At 35.9% G+C, this 24,222-nt stretch overlaps 3 protein-coding genes and 1 pseudogene across 3 annotated transcripts; all 4 read left to right on the plus strand.

Moving 5' to 3' along the window:
• Nucleotides 1-234: 234 nt before the first annotated feature.
• On the plus strand, nt 235-3,438 carry LOC121762556. Its single transcript, XM_042158456.1, has 3 exons — nt 235-942; nt 1,804-1,991; nt 2,465-3,438. The coding sequence occupies exons 1-3, from the start codon at nt 300-302 to the stop codon at nt 2,996-2,998; spliced, it is 1,365 nt and encodes a 454-aa protein (XP_042014390.1). The 5' UTR covers nt 235-299; the 3' UTR covers nt 2,999-3,438.
• LOC121762249 lies at nt 3,040-6,839 on the plus strand (annotated as a pseudogene).
• A 4,166-nt stretch (nt 6,840-11,005) lies between these two features.
• Nucleotides 11,006-18,311, plus strand: LOC121762496 (uncharacterized protein KIAA0930 homolog). Its single transcript, XM_042158381.1, has 13 exons — nt 11,006-11,192; nt 11,333-11,646; nt 12,196-12,388; nt 12,476-12,550; nt 13,385-13,491; nt 14,155-14,209; nt 15,242-15,301; nt 15,382-15,456; nt 16,271-16,420; nt 16,500-16,554; nt 17,064-17,186; nt 17,723-17,955; nt 18,050-18,311. The coding sequence occupies exons 2-13, from the start codon at nt 11,573-11,575 to the stop codon at nt 18,071-18,073; spliced, it is 1,224 nt and encodes a 407-aa protein (XP_042014315.1). The 5' UTR covers nt 11,006-11,192; nt 11,333-11,572; the 3' UTR covers nt 18,074-18,311.
• A 126-nt stretch (nt 18,312-18,437) lies between these two features.
• On the plus strand, nt 18,438-22,656 carry LOC121762574 (histone deacetylase 19). The gene is made up of 7 exons (XM_042158491.1): nt 18,438-18,574; nt 19,125-19,658; nt 20,248-20,688; nt 21,088-21,318; nt 21,945-22,015; nt 22,097-22,154; nt 22,359-22,656. Exons 2-7 carry the CDS (start codon nt 19,131-19,133, stop codon nt 22,422-22,424), a joined length of 1,395 nt encoding a protein of 464 aa, XP_042014425.1. The 5' UTR covers nt 18,438-18,574; nt 19,125-19,130; the 3' UTR covers nt 22,425-22,656.
• The last annotated feature ends 1,566 nt before the right edge of the window (nt 22,657-24,222 follow it).

Here is a 24,222-nt window from a genome sequence, read left to right on the forward strand (position 1 = left end):
AAAGTCACATTATGGGTATAAAGCAGATAAAAATAAAATAACAAAATAATTATCACATTGACTATTATAATCTCATAATACAATTATAAATTACAATAAAAGTATGATTTTAATTTTCATAATTAAAAATATATTCACTTAATCAATAATTATGATTTAACTCATACGAGTAATTTTTTTAATAAAAATAGAAAGAACATAATCATTGAAAGTAACATTTCTTTATCATGCTTTCTCACCTTGCGCGAGAAAACGCACACAACTTTCAAAATCAAAACGAAAAACGACGTCGTAGGAACATGGCTTGGCTGGCTCGCTCCATCGCCGACAGTCTCCGCCTCGACGGCGAAGAAGAAGGTTCAGCGGCGGCGGTAGACGAGGCCAGGGAGCCCGTAGACAACTCCACTGCGGGCCACGCCGTGCTCCGTGAGGATCAGCCTCGCGACTCCGCCTTATCAATTGAGGATCGCCGATCGGATAGTGAAGGCGGCGTCAGTGACAATCACGGCGCTGACGAAGATTCCGACGTCGATTACGATCGCCGTGGAGTGAAAGAGGATTTATCGGAATTGCGAGAAAGTTTCACGCGTCAATTTTGGGGCGTTGCTTCTTTTCTCGCTCCTCCGCCCCCGCCTCCCCCTCCGCCGCCGTTGATTTATAGATCGAGCGTACAATCGAAATCTGATCCGGCAGATTCGGTTAATGCTGACGAGGATGAGGAAGAAGAAAAAGAAGAAGAAGAAGGAGAAATGTTGGAGTATGATGAGAGAGAGTCTGGTGAATTAGGGGAATCTGCAGATTTTACTCCATCGAAGGATGACGATGCAGATATTTTAGAGGATGCAGTAGGGGTTACTGAGGAAGTGTTGGCTTTTGCGAGGAACATCGCGCATCATCCAGAAACCTGGTTGGATTTCCCAATTGAGGAAGAGGAATTTGATGGTAAAGAAACTTAATTTTGCGAGCTTCATTATGTTGATTAATTATGAAATTCAATGATTTCAATTTGAGCTTTTCCATCATTGTTTACTCTGGCTATGTTTTTAGCATTGCTTATGACTTCGTGTAGAATTGAATTGATTGTGGATGGCTGATAGAATGAGAAAGTTGAACTATCTGTTGTATGCTGTATATCTGGTAAACTAGTTTGAGGCGTTGTTTGTTAACAGTGCAAAACATTTGGAAGACAATTTTTAGATAATCGACCCAATATTTATTCTTTGGTCTGGGCAAGCTTGCTTCTATGTTTATCTGGGGAACATGACCTTTTTGCAATGCTTAGAGGTTATCATAGTAACTTTCAGAGTTTATCTTCGGAAATAGGGTTGATCTTTTAGAAGAAAATGCACCTGACAACGACAATATGGAGCAAGCTCAGTATATTGAGCTTACCTTGTATGACTGAACCTGATATAGGGATGCTGCATACAGTAAATAAATAGAAGAATAGTGATTAAAGGCTGATTATATGAATGCTTATACACAATGTTAGCACATTTTATCTGTTTCTTAATATTATAGAGTATAAGGGTCATATTTCTCCTCTTGCAACATAATCTACTGGTGAGCATGTCTATGAAAAGAATTGAATATATAAATGCTTACACACAGAAGGCATGGATACATGTGTTTCATTCATGATTGCTACTCATTACTTCCTATTTTGAGCTGGAATGGGAGTCTTGATTGTGTTTGGTCAACGGATGCACTTACAGCTATTATAACTAAATGTAAAAATATCTGTAAATCAATATGTTTATGGCTTTCTTTTGTAATTATCGTATCTCTTTTCGTCTTTTACAGATTTTGATATATCAGAGGACCAGTACAAGCATCTATTGGCTATTGAACACTTAGCACCAAGATTAGCTGCTCTCAGATATGAGCTTTGTCCAGTCCATATGGGCGCTGGCTACTTTTGGATGGTCTACTTCGTTCTTCTGCACTCAAGGTTGAATAAACATGATCGTAACCTGCTGTCTTCGCCACAGGTCAGTTGTTATTAATGCATAAAGAGCATTAGTGTGCATTCAGGTATCAGTAGTTTGGTTCTGTCGACAAAATTGCAAGATGCTAGAATGATTACATAAGCACAAATCATTACTGGATTTGAATTGTCTTCAAAATTACTTGAGAATGAGCATGACATCATATCTTCACTGTCTTTATGGAAGTGATACAGAGAATGAGAATTTTGTGGTTCTATTGTTTTCTTGTCCTGTCAAAATTTGAAAGACTTCTTGCCTGCTTAATGTACTGCTGGTTCTCAGTTGAAGCAGATGGCTTGTTTGTCTCACATTTTCACTCTCTTTTGTATTCGTTTGTCCCATTAACTATGGAAGTTAAAGTTGGTTTTGTTGGTGAATAGTGTCGAGGTCTTATTGCAGATAAAGCCTAAAATGTTCTGTATAGTTGAATTGATTGAATGCAATTAGTTTGCCTTATTTGTAATATTCATTTGCAGCTTGTGCAAGCGAGGGCCATGTGGATGCACGAGCTACAAAAGCAAACTAAAGGTGACTCCTATTGGTCAGGAATAAGTAGTTTCCAATCCAAAAGTAGCACAGATTCACCCCGTGAAAATATTGTCTGCACTTATGATGACGTTCAGTATGGAAATGACGACTGGAGGTCGGCTTCTGAATCTTCAACGCATCAAATAACCGCTGAGCATGTGATTGAGAAGCGCGTACTTGACGAAATTGAGTTTGTTGACAAGTCTGTTATCAAGGAAGATCCACCACCCAAACTTCTGGATAAGGAGGTTGTTGTGGCTTCTTCCATTGGAATTCATGTGCAAGTTGTCATTGTTGATGGTGAGGAGGACGACGATGACTGGCTCAAGGATGACTCGGACTTAATTGGGTATACCAGCACCTCACTTACCTTGAATGAAGAAGATATATCATTTAGTGATCTGGAGGACGACGACTCCACTCTGCCCTATAAATACAAAACATCATCCATTGAAAGGAATAAAACAACCAAAACTCCATGAGTCGATCTGCCAGGGGAAGATTGTGCTAGAGATCAGGGGACATGAGTGGAATTCGTGCCAGTCTTTCTCAGTCCTTGCACGGATCACTCGTGTACTGGTTTCCCAAATTGAAGGAGTCACGAGTTAGTGCAAGATTTACTATTAAGACCATCCTCGAACCCCTAGCTGCTGAAGTTGGCTCGCTGCACTCAATGAGATCACAGCTGAGGTAAATATTTTGATGATCTCAGATTTACTATACTGTAAAGTTCACTACAAGCAGTGAGCAGAAATGTTTTTTTTTCCTTGTTTCTCTGTTATTTGATCTCTTGAAGAGCTGCATTTGGCTTTAGCCTTTCGAATTTGTTATTACACAACTATAGATTCAAATGTAAGATTTCAAACTACAGGTGTTTGGATGTAAAAATGACAAGAAAAAATTAATTTGGTTTGTTGTATTATTCAGAGCCACCATATATTAGATGAATTATCCAACTAGTTTTAGAAACAATGTCATTTTAGCTGAACATTTTTTTATATCGAAGCTTTGATAATGACCATAAATCCATTATGAATATCTTAATTATCCATGAAAATCAAGTAACAACCACTAATTGCATACTTTTCAAATGACATGTAAGAAGTCTTCACGTAACAAACTTGATCATATATATCCTACAAATATATTGAAACCTTTAAATTTTCACCTAAAATAGATTTTCTCTTTTATGGTATCTTCAAATTCATCCAAATTTTATATTAACCTCCTATCAATTACTATTTGAAACAACGAAAAAAATATTTGATAATTATTTTTTCTGTGTTCGCCTCGAGCATGAAGATGAATCAGCTACACATATTCACTTTATAATTATCCAATTATATAGCCACCACAAAAACAGAGAACCAAATCTTAACAACCAAACATGTCATAATGAGAGAGACTAATATCCTGTTAGGCCATCCACAATAGGAATAGCCCAGCCATAGCCCAGCCACTGCCACATCATCAGCACTAAAAATCCTCCTGCCATATCATAAATAGCTCAGCCATAGCCTAGCCACATCATAAATAGCCCAGCCACATCAATAGCCACATCACTAATAACAATTATATAAAATGACATAATTAACAATCACACAATATACGGAATTTAATTTACGAGACATATACGGGAAAAGTTTAATAATACTATTAAAATTTTAAAAATTACAATAATTTAAAAAAAGTACATTAATTTTAAAAAAAAATACATTAATAAAAAAGAGTGACAATTCACTCCTCGTCTCCGTCGTCGTCGCCTCCGTCGCTGTCGCCTCCGTCGAAAACCCAGTCGAAAAATCAAAACTGGGGCGATAGACATCCCCCGCCGTCGCCGGGGACCCCCCAGGAGTCCCCTGTGTAGCCGGTACGACCCCCGGAGTCCCCTGTGTAGCCGGTACGACCCCCGGAGTCCACTGTGTCGCCGATGCTCCCCCGGGCATCATCTGCATCCCGGGTACCCACCCCGGTATCGGCGGAAACCCCCCCGGCTGACTCCCCCCATTGGGGCCCCGGGCATCATCTGCTGCCACGGGTACATGTTGTAGTACCCGGGCACCTGACCCCATCCACTTCTCACAGGGATCGTCGGAGTTTGTGACCCGCTACTCCCGGAACTAGGCTCGTTGTTGAGATCCATTTCCTGTTGTTGATCTTGAACAGAAATTAAGATAGAGAGAGTACTCGTTAAAACAAGTGGTGTGAATGAAAATGACGAGCAAAGCGCGTATATATAGTGTTTCGGAAAAAAAAAATTAATTTTCGCGCTAGTGCGCTGGGCGATCCGGGCGCTGCAATAGCGCCGAACGGACCGCCCAGCGCCACGCGACCGCCCAGCGCTGCGCGGTTTCTCTCTCCAATCGCCCGCTGGGCGGCTGCAATAGATCGCCCAGCGAACCGCCCAGCGCCGGCGCTCGGCTGGGCGGTCGCTGGGCGCCTATTGTGGATGGCCTTAATATTTCGGTGAATAAATAAATAAAATTGGTCACGTGATCCTGATCGCAGAAGCACGTGACATATGGAATCCAACCAACCATGACCATCATCAATCTGAATCCCTAAATTTAAAATTACGCCCCTTTTTTTCCATTTATTTTCCCTCCCTTTTCTCCCTCACCACACTTTTGACTTCCACATATCTCTACGACTCTACCCTCCTCTCTCGCAGGTGCGTATGGTGATCGAAACCCATCCCCCATTTCTCTCGAATTAACGTATAGACATCAATTACGTGCGAATAGGGGGATATATACTATCAAGTTGCAATTTTTGGGGGGTTTCTGAGACTAGTTATCACCCCAATCAGAGTTTATCGAGTTTCGATTAAGAGGGTTCTTGGTGTATGCAATTGCTATCCTAATTTCTCGATTTAGGTTAAGAGTTTGGTTTCTTTCTTTTTGGACCCCGGGGTTTGAATTTCGTTGAGCTCTGGGGTTCGCTGCTCTCTTTCACATTCGTATTTAGTTTGTTTGTTTTAATTCGTTGCAAGATCTATGGATAGTGAATTGGTGAAAAAGAATTTTGAAGCTGTTAGGATCCCTTGTTTCAATGGCTGAAATGGTTTCTGATTCAGCTGAGATGATGACAGTTGTGTCTAGGGATTTAAAGGTGTTTATGGAGTCTGATTCGGATGAGATTCCTAATAGTTTGAAGCAGTTGTCGAAGATTGCTCGCTCTGCAGAGTTTTCTGAGTCAGTAGCTCGTCTTTGCCAGTCGATGACAGTGGGTGTTTTGAGGGGTTGGTAGAGAATAGCGCGAGCTACATTCAAGAAGATGGAGGGTCGAGCTTTTCTGATAGGCTTGTCGAAAAGGTGATGTCGGATGCTGGTAAAGGATTTGTCTCGGTTGTTATAGGTAGCTTTGCTAGGAATTTGGTGTTGGGGTTTTATGCTAATGCTGAGAATGGGCATGAGAAGCCAAGTTCCTCGTCGGTGCCTATGTGGTTAAGTGTGGTGACAGATGATAAATGCAGAGTGTTGGTTGCTGATTGCATCAACACTTTTGTTAGCACTGCTGTTACAGTTTATCTCGACAAAACTATGTATGTCAATGTTTACGATGAGATGTTCTCGGGCTTGACTAATCCCAATCATCATAATAAGATGACCGAGTTCTTAGTTTCTCTCTGTAATGGTGCTGTCGAAACTCTTGTAAAGACCTCTCACCAAGTGCTGACAGCTTCTCCCAAGAAGGGATCGAGCGCCTCTTGTTCAATCACTGATCCCAGTGAAGCTTCAAGCTTCGAAACTCATCCCAGAAGGGATGAAAATGGTTATGTTGGTAACGGATGGGTCAGCAGTGTTTCATCGACACTGGCTGTACCGAGCAATAGGAAGTTTGTGCTTGATGTCACCGGGAGAGTGACATTTGAGACTGTGCGATCTGTCATTGAGTTTTTCTTGTGGAAAGTGTCAGAGGGCTTGAAAAGAAGTGCGGGTGTGGTTCGTGAGGAGGTTGTGGAGAGGGGATACGAAGTTGTGAGATACGTTGGGGCCAAATCAACGATGATTCTCACCATTTGCCTCTCATTGTTTCTGCACATCCTAGGCCACAGTAGGGCTTTGGTGCCTGCTTAATGTGATCGCGTTCTTGATTTCATAACGCGATCATCTTGCTCTGCAGATGCGGCCGTCTGCCTCAGCGTCTCGGGAAGTTGGGAAACTTCTTGTTTTCCATAATGGCTGTGTGAGAAGGCAATTCCATATACAAATTGTATATGTTTTATGAATTCATTCATCTATTGTATATACATTGTAGAATCTATTTACATTTTGAAGTGCCTTATACTGTTAGTGACATGAATTTGTACAGAATATTTGATGACCACTTATACTAAATTCCCTATACTTGTTGAACATTTATCTAGATATTTGATGCTGAGTTTTTCCCTTTTACCTACAATCTCTAATTAGGGCATTAGCAACGGTGTGCAAATTTCGCGCACTGTGGAGCATGTGTGGAGGGCAAAAATTGTAAAAAACACGGACGTGTGCATCATTTGCCCTCCCCTTTGTGTGCATGCCACTTGACAAACATAATCAATCGGCATCGCACATGCTTCACATGCGGATGATGTACGATTGGAAAAAAAATCCATTTATTTTTTAACATGTTTTTTTTTTAAATCAAAATATTAAAAAAAATCTTTTTCTGCTTTTGATCGACCGTTGGCAGCTAATACCACATTCACTTTCTTTATAATATAATTTTAGGATTTTAATTATGTAATATTACGGGTTTGCCATTTGCCAACCGAGTTTTCTTTTGTCTACCAATCATAATTAAATTTAATACTCTATTTTATACCATAATTTTTATTTTTATTTATTTTTGTCCTATGAATGAGACCATAGATTATTATGAATAGAACGCATTCAAGATTATTACATACATTTAGTATGTCTTTTTCTTTGTGTCCAAGTGAAATAAATACCCTACACATGCATGTCCAATTATTGACCGTAGTTTAGCACATGCAACTCCCACCTCACAACTTGTAAAATTCATAGAAAAACATATATTCTTTTTATACATCTATGTATAATATATGCCGTGATAATATTAATAATTACTACTTTATTTGCATATGCAATTTTATAATACATTTACCTAAGTAGTGTCAATATCTCATATATCAACCCTTGGATCACTAAATGGATTATTTCCCCTTGATGAGGTAATTAATTTACCTTAATATAAAAGCCAACACAACAAGGGAGTGATATTATTACAATAAAAACATCATCATTAATTCATAACATTTTAAAATATATGCTAATGGCCTGAAGTTACTTTAGTGTAACATTGGATTTTAACTTTGCTACTTTTTTGACAAAATAGATTGGGAGAGACATGATGATAATAGGGAGACTTGATGTGCTAGAAATATAAAGTAAAGATCAATAATGTTTATTCACTTTTGAGCTGTCTTAAATGATAATGCCTAGTTAAATTTAGATGCCTTACAATGTGGCTTTCTAGCATAAGTGAGTGCATATAATTATAATTAATACTATTAATGAGTAATAAACATGATTGGGTTTGACTTTAAATATGAGAATCTTTTAGTTTTTTAAGTCGATATATGACTAATAATGAAATAATTTGTGACAAGATCTTATTCGATCGAGACATTTAAAAATTTGTTGCTTTTAGTAAGAGATGATCTAATTATATTATATTTTCAAAGCTATTTTTGTTTATTAGTAATATAAATTACTTGGTCACGGACTAAAAGTTGCTTATGTGACATTTTGCTTAATTAAACGGTATTAGTGATATTATTGTGAGTTAGAAACTTGTGTATTTCAATAATCTTTTAGAAAAGGTTCGAAATCAATTCATAATATATTCATTAATTTATAATAGATTAATGTGTTACATATTTACTCTTTTGCAATAATCTAGGAAAAAGATTGGCCTTTTCAAATTTAATGCGTATATTAATTTGGGATAAGATATATGCAGAATTGTCTTAAATCAAACTTGAAATCATATATACGAATTTATAATAAATCCTAAAAAAAACAATTTTTATAACATATTTAAAAATATAATAGGAGTAACTAACAAGGAAATAATATAAATGGTTAAATAAAATTGGTCGATTATGTAATTGTAATTTACGTATGTTTATCTTTATTTGGAGAGAAAATATAGAGATAAATTAGTAGGAGTAATATTAAAACATGCATCTCGAATCCCTATTTTTCACATTATGGAGCAATTATTATTTAGTGAAAAGAGAACAAAATCTTTGATTCGTTAATTATGTCTTATTAAACGAGTGTTAATTGTAAAAAAATTGTAATATTGATTCGATAATATATATTTGTGCCCATTTTAATAATATGATTGTGCTACATGGACCAACATTCATTTATGAAAATGATCGCATTATAAATACACAAATAAATCACAATCACATGCAAAATTGTCACACATAAAACTGAATTTATTGCTACCACCTAAAAAATCACTAATATAATCATGCAGTTAACAAATTAAATCGCATTAAAAAGAAAATCACACATTTCAATTATTTCAATTAAGTTAATTAATATGATATTCCAACATATATATTCGATATCTCAATTTTCACAAAGCAAAACCCACCAAAAACAAGGGATTGAAAAACAGTTGAAGATGTGAATTTCCATCTTATATCATTAATTTTAGAAATCAATCATTCAATCCTGAGCAAAACCTCTCGCCTTTTTACCTTTGCCTACGATCCTCCGCCTAATCCTTCTCCCATCGCTATCGCCTCTACAATCGGCGCCGGCGAAGATCAGCGGATTCGATTCGTCGCCGAAATCGTCTTCGTAGGTGGAGATTCTGATGCAGGAGCATCTCTCCAGCGAGGCGAAGAAGGCGCCGGTGATGCCGTTTACCAGCCACATGGCGACGCCGTCGAGCTTCGCGCAGCCGGAGTGCGGCCGGGCGGACCGCGGCGCGGCGGAGGTGGCGGTGAAGGTGGAGGCTGCCATGGCGGATTGGGCGGAGAGGAGTGGGAGGAGTTTGGAATTTGGATTGATTAAGTAATGGAAATGCAGAGAGAGAGAGAGAGAGAGATGGTGAAGGGATCTAATAATAATAATAATAATAATAAAATGCTTGATATAAAATAAATTAAAATTATACCATGATTTTGAAAATTAAGTAGTATTTTTCTTAATTTTCACGTGGAAAACTATTTTGATTTCCTAATTATAATATGATTGATTTGAGCTACATGCTTCTAAATAATGATGTAGTTAAGATATTTGCTAAGTGTATTGAGAAAAATAATAAAATTCATGAATGATATATTCGTTAATTTTTTTTGGCTATCACATTAGAATATTAGATGCAATTGCACTCAAACTAAATCTAGTGATAAAATTGAAAAATATTAAAATTCATGATATTTGCATAATCAAAACTACGAGAGCTTGTAAGGGTGGGAATGTAGAATATATTGAAATTGCATAAAATTACTGGCATGAAAATATCGTAACATATTGTTTTCATATCAATTTTTAAAAATGTATCAAAATGTTGATATTGAGCATTTTATTGCCAATATAATATACTATTACTAATTCATATCGTGATAAAAGCTTCAATATCAAGCATTTTCATAAATTCTTTCTTTTCTTTTTTTATGGTAATTATTTATTCTTTCTTTTTAATATACATATTGATGCAACACAGATAGCACGTCACTGTTAGTTGAACTAGTCACAAAAAACTGAGCCAAGAAGTTCACAGATAAATTGTAGATTAGTTCAAGAAATGTTGAATCAAGAATTATCCAAGAGATTTACTGAAGATAAAAAATTAAGTAATCCAAGATGCATTAACTTAATTACATACAAATGAACTTGAAGATTAATGAATTGATTTGTGAGGAATAGAGCCCAAGAGGATTAAAAGTCTCTATTAATTTTAAAAAAAAATTGTACACTTGAAGGCTAAGTAATTTTGTTTTGATATTTATTTATTTTCTAGTTAGGAATTTTTTTAAAAGGTATTTGCTTCTAGCTTATTTTCCTTTTAATTTTAGAACTTGTACCTATAAAAGGCCTCGAATCTTCAATTTATTGTCGACTTATCGAATTGTTATGGCATTTCGAGCAGATCCATCCGAGCTGTCACCAAACCTCAAATCAAGCACGAGTATCATATTTGATACATACCGTAATTTTTATGGTGATAATGTAATGTAGTACTGGTACTAACTAAAGTACCACTTGAGTTTGGATAATTAAGAATGATAATTGTGTATCACGTGAGTTGTACCTTTATATCAAAATGATTAAATGAGTCTATGTAAAATTCTTAGTATTATTATCATTATCATTATCATTATCATTATTTATTATTATTATTATTATTATTATTATTATTATTATTACATTTTTACTGTATTTCTTTATAACTATACATTAAACTTAAAGTACGTATTTTAAGTTACTTTTATTAATTACGACTGTAATTGTATGTAATATGGCTTGTTTGTTATGAAAAGATAATTCATCATCATCTTCCTCGTATCATTATCATCATCATCATCAACAAACAATTGATTTAGTTTAATCAGGCTCAAAATCTCTCTCAAACCCTTCCGATTGAACTAATTCGACGCCGCAGTAAATTCAGAGAATTCGCACGATTGAATTGATCCCCCAGGTATTGATTTTTCTTAAGCAATTCCGAAAATCCGCAAAATTGTTAATTTTTTGTGCCTTTGCATCTGTAAAATAGTAAATTTGAACAACAAGGCTGTGTATTAATGGCCAATTTGATGATCTTAATTTGTTTCTGTTTAGAGTGATTTTGCTCAAAAACGGTGCCGTTTTGGGTCAAGCCCCCCTTATTTTCATCGAAAGCCGAGTGGGTGGGCAGACATTCCTTCTTATGCAACTGGTGACTGCAATTGTTGTAGACGAAGCATTACACGTGGATTGCAGTGAAATCAAGTGGAATTTGATTTTGCTTCAGGATTTCCTTGATATAAACGGAGTCAAAATCAGTGCTTCGGAGTAAGGCTTTCTCCGCTTGGCGTGAAGATGTTCGGTGATAAATCGCTGCTTTCTCCGCTTGGCGTGAAGATGTTCGGTGATAAATCGCTAACCCTTCCTCGGTGAGATTTCATATGCTGTTCTATTTGCCTCGAATTGCTGTTTGAATTAGGGCGTTTTCATTCAATTTGAAGAGATTAATTTGGAAGAATGTATATCTGTTCGGATCATGTCGGCGAAGATTGTTCCGAGGATCGGATTTGGCCTAACTCTATCATAACTGTGAAGGTTTCTGTTTCCGGAATTCATTTCGATCAATTGGAGTGTTGATTTATTGTAGGAAATCTAAGATGATCGGAAATTTCTGCCTCTAGTTGCTTATTTCCATATGCCAATGTGAGGTGGAAAATTATGATCTTGGGTTTAAATTTGAGGTGATTAGATGGTTAGATAGGCTGCTGTTTGACAGCTGATTGCTATTTAATTTCTAATTCATGCAGTTTTTTTTAATTCTGGCATTTAATTCTATAATATCTATGATGCTGATGCATCAGTGTTTAGGTTGTTATCAATGTAAACCTCTTGATATATTGCATAGTGTTACCTATTGAGATTTTCTGGAACACTTTTTTGGTACATTATGTTTATGTGGGAATCATGCAAATTGGCAGGCACGAGCTGTTTAGCATTATTAGAAAGCACTCAAAGTCTATAGGACAAACCACATTAGATGAGGAGGTGGCACAAGATGATTTGGAAATGGACCCTAGCTTCTGGCATAACATCATTGACTCGTATTTTGTTCGCAGCAGAGAGTCCAGGGGGCGTGAGGATGATGATCTTCTATTCTTTGTTAGAAAAATGGTAGCAGTTACATCTATAAATGCAATCTTCACTCTTCAGTTAATATTATGGAAAAACAGATATGCTTAAGTGCAGTTATCCTTGTAGAATTCGGAGTCGCAAAAACACAATGGTGATGTAGAAGGCAACTCTCCTTACTTTGTACGCAGGTGGGCACCTGAGGTAATTGGACAAGAATATACATTTTATCGATCATTAAATAACCATTATATGTCTCTCATTCTTATATACTGAAGAATTATATTTTCTTTCTTTTTTTGTTTGTTGCTTTAGAGGAGCATTTTCTGAATCTTCATTGGCATCCATAATCTATCATGCATCGAAACTCTCCGTAGACTGTTCACTGTAACTTCTATGTGAAATAAAAAGTCACTTATTAGGTGTGCCCTTATTGTTATAACTGAGATTGTGTGGTTCTTCTCTGTCATGCACATGTTCATTGGGAACATGGAAGATTATATGTGCAATACTTAAACATTCCTTGTTCTGAACTATTTAACGGTAAACTATTTCTTTTGCTGACATATTATTTTCTTCCATGCTAATTTGAAATAATGTCTAGATGGGCCATCTTGTTGTGCTAATTTATAAAGCATATCATCATGGCACTGTATTGGAATTATGACTTTGTCTGACATAAAAAACTCTAGTTAATTTAGAATCTATTGAAATTTCATATTACTCTCTTTTGATGCAAAAGTGTTGTGGTGTAACTGGTGTTGCATTAGGTGGCCTCCACCTTCTCCTTTTGAATGGCGTTCTTTGAATAATAAACAAAGTTTTACCGAAATACATTCACAATTTCCACTGTGTTTTATTCCTTACTTATGGTCAGTGTTCTACTAAGCTTTATGAATCTGAGAGAAAGTGGAATGCTTGTTCTATATTAAGTTTTGGCACTCTTATCTACTTTTTTTTTAGTATGCGGCTCTGCATGTCATGCTGAGATATTTGTTTACTTTCTATTAGATGCAACTCATTCCTTTTGTCTTGCAGTTGGATGAATTAGTTGGTGGGAGTTCAATATTTATAGATTGGAGGCGTTCTTTTTATCTGAATTTGATTGCTCATACCTCCTTCAATGTGACTGTAGCAATTTGCAGGTAACCTGTTATATTTCCATGCTCAAAGAAGTTTCATTCACGAAAGTTTGATAAGACTCATATTTTTTTGTTGTTTTTAAACCTCATTGTTACTTATCCTTTTTCTGGTTGGAACATTTGATTTTATTAATTGTTATATTGGTCTTGGCACTGTATTGATTGAAGCATTCATGAGATTTGGAGGCTAATATAATGATGCCTGCCCATAGCCAATTTTAAGAATATTTACAAATGAGGCAACACTAATACTGATAGTACATTCTTTGGAACAATCCAAATGTATGATTAATAAAAGCAAATTGTGATTGGTAATTGTTGGAAGTGATAGGCTGTGTCTCATTAATAAAATGTTAAAAGAAATCTTAAACTCTTAATGCACTTGGAGTGTAGGGATCCAAATGTAGGGTGCATAAAGGCAAATTCTTGTCATGTTTCTTTTGATTAAACATGCCTGTGGGGGAGTAATAAAGCATATAGGGTACCTCTCATGGGAGTTCCTTGCATCTGTTATATCTTTGTTCCATTTTCCAGCTTGAACAACTTAACTTGCACTAGGGAGAATTTCTTGTGATGGAATGCAATTTTCAATCTTTATTTTCTAGAGAAAATTACTATTTATCTTTCAATTTCAAATGAATTTAGTGTGTTCTTTTTCCTTTCTAGTCATCAGGTCATTCGGCAATATCAACAGGGCGAAACTTTGTCTCCTATCTATACGGTATCAAGCTATCCATGCCTTTCTAGTTTGTATGAAAGGGATTTCCCTAAAATTTGGTCACGAAGTAGTCCTGAGGTTTTGTAGCTGATGGGGATTGAGGTATACCCTCTGAGTCTCACCTAGGCACTGAAAGTCTTGTTGGTCCGATTGGCCTCCCAAACTATTAAAAGTGGGGCAGCCAGACCCCTAACTGACGGCTAACGCTGTCATGCACGTTAATTGAACGAGTGCAGTTGATCTTACCTAATTCCAACCGATTCTGGCTATGATGCAGAACAATGTGGGTATTGTTGGAATGCCTTGTTGTAGGATTTATAATATCACCTTTAATCCGTTGATAGGGTGTAGGACAATTGAGTAATTGAACATCGACATCCCGCTGATGAGGTTCTGTGTGCTCGACTTAGACTGAGAGTTCGGATGTTGATTCAGCATCGAATGTTGAAGGAGGGGTTCAAACCCCACTGTGAATCTGTGATCTATCTGCCGTTATGTTAATTTTCCAGATGGACGGCCCTGTTCTGTGTAATTGACTATGGAATTACGCCACCATTTTGAGCTAAAAGCTCAATTTGTCGATTCAAAAGTTGGTGTTGTGATTCTGGGCTCAATTCTATTGCTTAGGATTGTTGATCGACCATATTGAAACCACAGCCACATAGCTCAGACTTTGGGGAAACCTTCTTTAATTTTAACATGTCATCAAATAGACTCTTAAGATTTGAAATATAAGAACAAACAAACTCCTGTTGCCAAACTTTCTGTCATGGATCAAGAAAGTAAAGAAGCAGGATGCTTCTTCATTAGCATTTGTGTGACCTTCCTTTTGCACTCTATACTCAACTTTATTGTTCCTTTTCATCTCCCCAATAGTAATTGTTTTATTAAGAAATTTAGTAGTAGTCACTTTGCTTGGATTCAATGGATGTTTTTATTTTAGTTTAAATTCCAATAGATTTAGAGCTTTAATATGTATGATAATTCTTTAAATCCCTTTGCCTCTAGGAAACAATTAACATGTTATGTTAACAGGTTGTGAAGACTGTATATGCATCTCCGAGTCGTATTAATTTTCATTTGGATTCAAGAAAGGCAAGAATTTCTCATACCAAGCTGTATATCTCATTTTTGTGTTGCTCTTGATCTTCATTGTTACTTACATGTGCATTCAGGAAGTAGAAACAACACCTGCATATCCAGATATATGTTTTGCAGTAGATGATTTTGATTCCACTTTTGATTCAGTGGTAAGCTTCTCATTAATGGTTCAACTTCATGCATCTTCATTTGCACTGTACATTTGTTTCTTTATTGTTTGAGCTTATAAATCCATAAAGTGTTGAGATTTCCAGTGAGGCGTGTTTCCTTAACTTAAGGTTGTTTCAGTTCTCTGTGTTTTACTTATGCTTGGCTGTCCCCAACAAGTTGATATATGTTTTTTGTATCTGCTAAAGTAGCTATAGTAGAAAGTTTCACAAACTGTTGCATGCTTAGGAGTACAGCTTTGGAGGAGAATGCAAGAATTGTGCTTAATGTTTAGATGTAATATATATGACCACTACTGTATAAAATTATAGCATACCTGTGTCTATAATTTACATGCAACTCCAACTAATCCCCTAATTGTCTCTGTAGTAACAAGATATTTCGTATATAGGATTATTGAGCATGAACTTAAAAGCACTACCAATTGCTATGCATGGGATGACTATGAAGGGCCTTACTAATATACATACATATATGCAGTGTTTGATACCGTGTGTCTAATTTGCTTAATTGATTGTTCAATCTGTCACCACAAATAGTTTGCTGGTGCCTGATTCAGAGTCTCTTTTTCATGATTTGTCATCAATAATAATATTAGTGGTTATTATTTTTTGAAATATTCAGAAAATGGCATAGGACTTTTCAAAGGGAATAAATCACAGTTAAATTAGCCTATCCGTTGACTGTATCAGTTTTACCAATCCTTTATTAGTTCTTGACCCACCCTCGTATTTTGGCAGTTGTATTTGTAATACATATTCTTTATTAGTGCTATCTAATATTTTTAATCCACAGGTCTTGACTGATCCAGATCACTGTTGTTGTGTGTTGCTAAATGCTCATGACGGGGCAGCATTTCCAAATGAAAGAAAAACAGAGCAAGCTAATTCAGAGGTTTCTTCACCTGAGAACGTTACAAGTCATGGCAAGACAAAGAACTCCAAGGTAGTTTTAGAAAATGTGAATAACTGTTTTCCCAAGGATAATGCTACCTCCTCAGACAACTAACCTTTTTTCTCCAAAGATCACCCTTTTCTCAGGTTTTGTCAGCTACCAAATGGTTCGAGAGGCATATGATGGTAATTTACTACGATGTTTTAGATGTACCTATATGTTCTCTTTACATATCACCCTTCATTTCCTTAAATTAAATTTCTTATATGGCTATTTGAGGACTGGAATACCCTAACAAATCCTTAAACCCTTTCTAAAAACACAAAAAAGTGGTTGATTCCCTTTGGTGATCTGTTACTATTAAGATATACATGAATGCATCCTTTGTTAGTCAGAAACATATGTGAAATCCCTAAAAGCCATTTTCTCCACTCACACTACTAACCATTTGATTAAAACTTATGCCGACCACAATGTGGCAAATTAGTTTCAACTTATATGTTACACAATCAAAATTTGATAGTCTTGTCTATGATTGATTACTCAAAATGATCCTCACTACAAACATTAGCTCTCACGTTGCAGAGATTTGTTTATAGAAGGAAGTAAATTGCGGATATTAGTACATTACAACATGCATGCTATATTCATATCTTTAGAGTATGTCTTGATCAGCTTATATGCTTTGTTCCAGCTGGCAGGTCCGGGTTTGGGAGCCTTCTGTCTCTTGGTCATTCCTCTGCCAGAACTGACAGGATATTCATGAAAGGTCCAGGAGGGCGTGGTGAAGTCGAAGTAGCCGTCTCTGGAATCCTAGGTTAGTCAACAAATGCCATGCCATCTTATTTCAAAGTTGCAGTAAATTTTTATTTAGTTGAATTCAAAACTATGTGCATGTATAATGCTGCAACGTGCTCAGTTGTTGTCTACTTATTAAAATACTTCATCCTATTGGGACGGTGCCTAAATAAATAGGACATGCATGTCCTTGGACTAGAGAAGCAGTTACTCTGGTAAAATAATCGATCTTTCCTGCTGCACTATGACCTCTATAGTCTCTCAAAATTGGCTTCGTTTCATGACCTAATCCTTCTCGTCTATAAACATAATCACCTAAGTTGAGATTATAAAAGATGGGGCATCTTCATCTGCATCTTTAGATTGAACATGGAAAATGCTGATAACCTAAATGTGTGGCTCCACTCACACAACAATGTTACCTCAAATACTTGCGCTGCATCCGTTTATAGTTGCTATTTACCTGGGTTTCCAATCGCACAGATTTTGAGTTCTTAGAGTGAATTTTTCCATCATTGCTTGAAAGAAAGTTAAATTTTTGCACGTCCTCCACAGATCAGAGCAAGGTGGATTTAGGTCCTCAATCACCGATTCAGATATCTAAAAAGGGTCTTGGTTTAGGAACTATTGTACGCAAAGCAGCATCCGTGGCATCAACAGCAGCAAAGCAGGCTTATGCTGCAGCCTCGTCCTCTCCCAACTTGGATGGCGAGATGTTGCCCCTCAAGTGCTGTTTAATGTCCATCTCATTGCCATGGGAGAATATTGTTCATGATCTCCTATTCAAGGTGACTGGTTGACCTACCCTTTTGAAGCGAAACATCGATTTTTTTCAATTAGATCTCACAGTACATTTAACCTATGCCTCAACGCGAAATGCAGGGGAGTCCGGCTGTCAACTTGTAGCTGTTGTAGCGAGTTTTCGAGCTTCCACTTCTCGTGGAAAAAAGGCTGTTGTAGTGGAAGAGAAAATGTGGAGGCTCAGTGTAAATTACATGTATCTTGGTTTATTGCAATGAGTTGAATTCTCAGTAGTCTTTTTTATTTATGTTTAGTAAAAATAATGGTTAGCTTTATGCCTTTATATGTAGCCAAATTTATATTTGTATTTCTTCTAAAAAGATAGTAAATTTATATTTGAATTTGTTTTTGTCCCTACTTCTCTATGTACATGAGCAGTTTTGATATATTGAATGAGAAACAATTTTAACAAAACCCTATTTAAGATCACTCATAAAATATTCAAACTTCATAAAATATCTTACTGAAATTCAATACAGTAGTTTAAAAAAATACGAGAAAATTCTTGCTTTCTAAAAAAATAAATAAAACGAAAAATTAAACAATAAAGACCTCGACGAGAGCCCATTCAACAATTTTCCTGCTCGAACCTTCTTCATATCTCAGGTAAACTCTCTCTCTCTCTCTCTCTCTCTCTCTCTCTCTCTCTCTCTCTCTCTAGTTTATCGCGGTGAGTATTTGTGATTTAGTGGTCGTGTTGCTTTGATTACTAGCTACTTTTGATGTTGAGCTTTCATTGGAATGAATTTAACTTCTTAAATCTCAGAACTTAAACTTTCCCGCTATTCTTTTAAATTCATTTTTTTGCAGTATTTGTAGATTGTGTTGATCTGTAGTTTGATTTGCGCGATTTACCTTAGATTATCGCCTAATCCTTTTGCTTAATTATTTACGATTTGCGAATTTAGTGAAAACATAGGTTTGAGTTCGAGCTGGATTTGAGGTTAGATTTTGCTTTGCCTTTCACATACTAAACTCTTAATTGACGTTTTAGCCAGTTTTGCTACTGATTAGTGAATTGTTCTTCTGTAAATTTAAATAGATTATTTCCATGTCGTTAGCGTAATTGACCTAGTTCACTCGCCAAATTTCAAACTTATTTGTTGCTATTTTAAGTTTCTGTTCGGTGAAGATTAAAAGTAACCTTTTTTTTCAGCGGTGAATGGATACCGGAGGCAATTCTCTGCCTTCTGGAGCCGATGGGGTCAAACGGAAAGTGAGCTATTTCTACGACCCAGAGGTCGGGAATTATTACTACGGGCAAGGTCACCCGATGAAGCCTCACAGGATGCGCATGACGCACGCGCTTCTTGCACATTACGGATTGTTGCAGCACATGCACGTCCTGAAGCCGAATCCTGCTAGGGACAAAGACCTTTGCAGATTTCATGCTGATGATTATATTTCTTTTCTGAGGAGCATCACACCGGAGACACAACAGGAGCAGCTCAGGCAGCTGAAGAGGTTTAATGTTGGCGAAGACTGTCCTGTATTCGACGGTCTCTACTCGTTCTGCCAGACTTATGCGGGTGGGTCGGTTGGTGGGGCCGTGAAGCTAAACCATGGACATTGTGATATAGCAGTGAATTGGGCTGGTGGGTTGCATCATGCCAAGAAATGCGAGGCTTCTGGTTTTTGCTATGTGAATGACATTGTGTTGGCTATCTTAGAACTTCTAAAAGTTCATGAGGTTGGTTTTCCTTATATGCCCTCTTTCCTGTTTTGTATTTACAGATTTCTTGGATTGCAGGAATCTAGAGCAGTATATCACTAGAATATGTGTTTTTGATCTATTATTGTGCCTCTATCTTGCTACAGCTTGTCACCAATAAAATTCATCTTGAAATTTTGTTCTAAGCGAAACAAGTTAATCTTTCTTAGTATTAAGTATGAATCAGTCGATTTGATTTCAAGTTGCAAAAATGAACTTAACATGAAGAAGGGACTAATTCTTACGACTAAATTTTATATCTTTGATTTCAAATATATTGCACAGATTGATCCCATTTTTAGTTTCTTTAGTATACTTCTGTTTTTACAAATTTATGTCAAATTGTTGCTGACCCAGATGCCTCTGGCATTTCAATTGCCAGATTTTGGTGATATTGATGCTTCAGTCTCTTTGTACTTAAATTTTAAATCTTCTTCTTTGCTGCATAACCACCAGGATATGTCCTGTGGTTATTTGGATGTTTGGAGCATGTTAGTTACAAATTGTACTGCATTCTCTGCATTGGCATTTTATTAATTTCTTAATTGAACTCATTTCATTGTTTCAGCGTGTTCTGTATGTAGACATTGATATTCACCATGGTGATGGAGTTGAGGAGGCATTTTACACTACAGACAGGGTGATGACTGTTTCTTTTCATAAATTTGGTGATTATTTTCCTGGTACTGGCGATGTACGAGACATTGGATATGGAAAGGGAAAATATTACTCTCTTAATGTTCCCTTGGATGATGGAATTGATGACGAAACCTATCAGTCTCTGTTTAAGCCAATAATGGGAAAGGTTATGGAGGTTTTTAAACCTGGTGCTGTAGTATTACAATGCGGAGCAGACTCTCTGTCTGGAGACCGGCTAGGATGCTTTAATCTCTCCATCAAAGGTCATGCTGAATGCGTGAAGTTTATGAGATCATTCAATGTGCCTCTACTGTTGTTGGGTGGTGGTGGCTACACTATACGTAATGTTGCTCGTTGCTGGTGTTATGAGGTATGCCAATATTCTAGATCATGTGTAAAAATTAAGTATATAGCTGAGATCAGACATGCTAGTAAGATATCCAATGCCAAAGTTAGGAACAGCACTTGTTTTGAATTTATATGAAAATTAAGTACGAACTAATGTACTTCTTCAGAAAGGCCTATGAGAGGTTTTTTTCCTGTAGAAAATTGTCAATTGTGAACATGTACACTTTCAACGTAGAGATGCGTCTCTCATCAAATGTAACAGTAACATAGACCCATATCCCCAGGCCCACATCTTAATTTTCATGGAAAATGAGAAGGCTTTTACATGGTTCCTCTAAATTCGTATGTATGAACTTTTAAATATATACTCCCTTCCCCAGTCTGTTGTTATGCTTACTACTTGACAAATTTGATTTTACAGACAGGTGTAGCACTTGGTATGGAACTTGATGACAAGATGCCACAACATGAGTACTATGAATATTTTGGCCCTGATTATACTCTGCATGTTGCTCCAAGCAACATGGAAAATAAAAACTCCCGCCATTTACTGGAAGAGATCAGATCAAAGCTTCTTGAGAATCTCTCGAGCCTTCAGCATGCACCAAGTGTCCCATTTCAGGAGCGGCCACCAGATAGTGAAATGCCAGAGGTTACTTTCGCATCCACTAGTTAATTTCTTATACTTGACCTATCCACATGGCATGCACCATTTCCAAAAAATGTCTATGTTTTATTGGGTTTGGGCCACCACTCCTGATACAATGTGATGCACTCCTTGCTTGTTTGCATTCTCTTGCACAATCTTTGAGTCACTCTCCACTGACATTGAAGATCTGATTCACCTAAATAGAAGGATGGGCAATGAAAGAAATATGCAACTTTTATATCTTTATTTCAGCATGAACTCCTTGTTTTTGGAATTCTATTCCTGACCTTAAAATGCATCTATAATAGAACTAAGCAGTTCAATAGATTTATTAGGCCAAGTTTCTTTCTGCGTCATTACCCACTTTGCTAGCCATTTACTTTTCAAGCTATGGGTTAATTGGGAAAAGGATTTTAATATCACAGTTTATTTTTAAGTATTTTATGTCTCTATTGGATATTTGGATTATTGTACCTCTGTTTTTGTTTCCCTAGAAGAAAAATGGAAGATAAGAGGATGTACATATGTAACCTTTATCCATCCTCTAAACAAATACCAAAATCTGAAGGTCTCCAATCTCCATGTTTGGAAGTTAAGACTCAACTGTTCTTAACATGTTTGTATGCCAGATGGAAGAAGATCGTGATGGAGAGGATGAGAGATATGACCCTGACTCTGACATGGATCTTGATGATGAACGGTACATTTTTGTTCTCTTTGCACTTTTTTAAAATATATGTTCTTTACTCTGAAGGCTTTTGAATATTACTTTCGTGCACAGGAAGCCTCTACCAGGCAGAGTGAAGGGTGAATTTTCTGAACCCGAACCAAAAGACATGGTACTTGATGCTATTCTTATTCATCCTTCTTAAAACTTAAAAGTAGCTTTTGTAGCTTCAAAATTGTAGGATAAGGTGTAATGATTATATAAATTTACCATCATAATTTATAGGTATATACACACAACTTCTGCTTTTACCTGTTTGAAAATCAGGGATGTTACAAATTGCTGTAATTATCCATGATTGTTTTTCTTGTTGTAGGACGTGGTCAAAGAGGATGAGCCGAATAGGGAAGTTGACCTGAAATGCTCTGAGCCTCTTGCCTAAAAGATATTACACTACCTCGTCCATGCCACACTGTAAGTGATTTTGGTGAAATTCTCGATATGCTTCATTTTGTAATTTTATAGATCACATCAGGGATTCTGTCATGAATTTGCATCTGCACAACTAGGATTACTTGTAAATTTATGCAAGCATTGCAATCCTCCTCTTGAGAGGCTGAGGAGGAAACATTTGAGATAATGATTATGTTATTACTTTGTTTGGTGGTTTAAAATTCATTTCTCCTCTCAGTAATCAATCATACAGTTCCCAACTGTAAGATCTTTGCTGTATTTAAAATTCTGTAACCTGAGAAATTTCCTTTTGTTTATTATTGGTGCAGCAACTACACTCTTAAAACTACATTTTTAGTGCTGTATGTGGTCGAGGATTTTGGAAGGGCTGAGTTTCGATGTAGGTAGAATTGATATATTTTACAAATCTGAGAAATAATTCCACATAATATCAAATAATTTCCGAAAAGTACCTAGAAAGTTAAGAGTAAAAATTTAATTTTGTCTCATTGTTTCAGCATTTGATATGAAAATGTTTTAAATCTTTGGATGATTGTGAAAAATATTCAAGGTTTCATTTTTAGCTTCAAAATATTCTGGCACAAAAATCAGATTAGACATTTTCAAAAATTCTTGTTTCAACACACCAATCTCTCAATTTTTTTTCAACATTTCAAGATAAAGTACAAGTCAACTATGAATCAGATTTCTCCGTTCTATGATAATCTCAACTAATATCACTTATATAATAGAATATCATTATTGAGGGTGGTACTCATTTAACTTCTATGTATTTTTATAGGTCATGCAAGATTTGAATTGACCTCAGGTTTACTAAATGAAGAGAAACAAAAGATTATAAAATTGTGTGCGCATAAACAAGCACATATAAGAAAATGTAAGAAATTCCTAGCTTAGTTAATAATGACCAAAATTAGTTATATTTATAAAATACTAGTATAAAACATTTTTTAATTATGATAAATTTGAGATAGATGCTTAAAATCAAACATAAATAATATTTGAGGTTTATGCAAAATGAAACATTCGAGAAATTTTTAAAGCATGTTTTAGAATTTAAATATTTTTGTAGTGAATTTAAGTTTCTAATTATTTATCTATTATTATATTAATAAAAATTTAATATATAATTTATATATTTAATATAAAATTGAATGTTTTTTTAGTCATGTATATTACAAAAATAATTAATGAAATGTCAAACTATGAGTCAAAGTAGAAATATAGAAATTTATCGGGTTTTCGGGCTAGCCAATCGGGTTTTCGGGTCTTGTCCTATCGGGTTGCAGGCTGGAAATTTCCAACCCTAACCTATAAATTTTGCGGGCTATTCGGGCCAGCCCACGGATTGCGGACTGCATTGAAATCCCTAAGAGCATCTCCAACCATTTCACTAAACTCAAACTCATTTTAGTGTGTCACACTAAATATTGATTTTTACTCCAACCATTTACACTAAATTCAAACCCAAAAAAAATTCTCCACTAACTTCTTTTTTATACTTTTCAATCATACCTATATATTTTATCTAAATTACACAATAACCCTAAGACATTTTGTCAATAACTTAAATTAAATTAAATAATATATTAAGATTTATTAATTACTATAATTATACGAAATCTATTATTTATTAAAATAAAAAAATTATATAATTTAGAAAATTTAAATGCAGTAAAATACTACAAAAATATTATAAAATAACTCAAATTCAAAATTAAAATTCATTTAAAAATAACACAAGTACTCCTATATAAACTATAACA

Source organism: Salvia splendens, chromosome 13 (assembly GCF_004379255.2).
Source record: "Salvia splendens isolate huo1 chromosome 13, SspV2, whole genome shotgun sequence".
Taxonomy (NCBI): Eukaryota; Viridiplantae; Streptophyta; class Magnoliopsida; order Lamiales; family Lamiaceae; genus Salvia; species Salvia splendens.

Coding starts and splice junctions, on each gene's coding strand:
- LOC121762496 (XM_042158381.1), top strand. CDS start 11,573: ATGTTCGGTGATAAATCGCTGCTTTCTCCGCTTGGCGTGAAGATGTTC. Junction 13,492..14,154: donor GTGACTGTAGCAATTTGCAG/GTAACCTGTTAT, acceptor TTTCCTTTCTAG/TCATCAGGTCATTCGGCAAT. Junction 17,956..18,049: donor TTCATGATCTCCTATTCAAG/GTGACTGGTTGA, acceptor CGCGAAATGCAG/GGGAGTCCGGCTGTCAACTT.
- LOC121762556 (XM_042158456.1), top strand. CDS start 300: ATGGCTTGGCTGGCTCGCTCCATCGCCGACAGTCTCCGCCTCGACGGC. Junction 943..1,803: donor TGAGGAAGAGGAATTTGATG/GTAAAGAAACTT, acceptor CGTCTTTTACAG/ATTTTGATATATCAGAGGAC. Junction 1,992..2,464: donor ACCTGCTGTCTTCGCCACAG/GTCAGTTGTTAT, acceptor ATTCATTTGCAG/CTTGTGCAAGCGAGGGCCAT.
- LOC121762574 (XM_042158491.1), top strand. CDS start 19,131: ATGGATACCGGAGGCAATTCTCTGCCTTCTGGAGCCGATGGGGTCAAA. Junction 19,659..20,247: donor AACTTCTAAAAGTTCATGAG/GTTGGTTTTCCT, acceptor TCATTGTTTCAG/CGTGTTCTGTATGTAGACAT. Junction 21,319..21,944: donor CAGATAGTGAAATGCCAGAG/GTTACTTTCGCA, acceptor TTTGTATGCCAG/ATGGAAGAAGATCGTGATGG.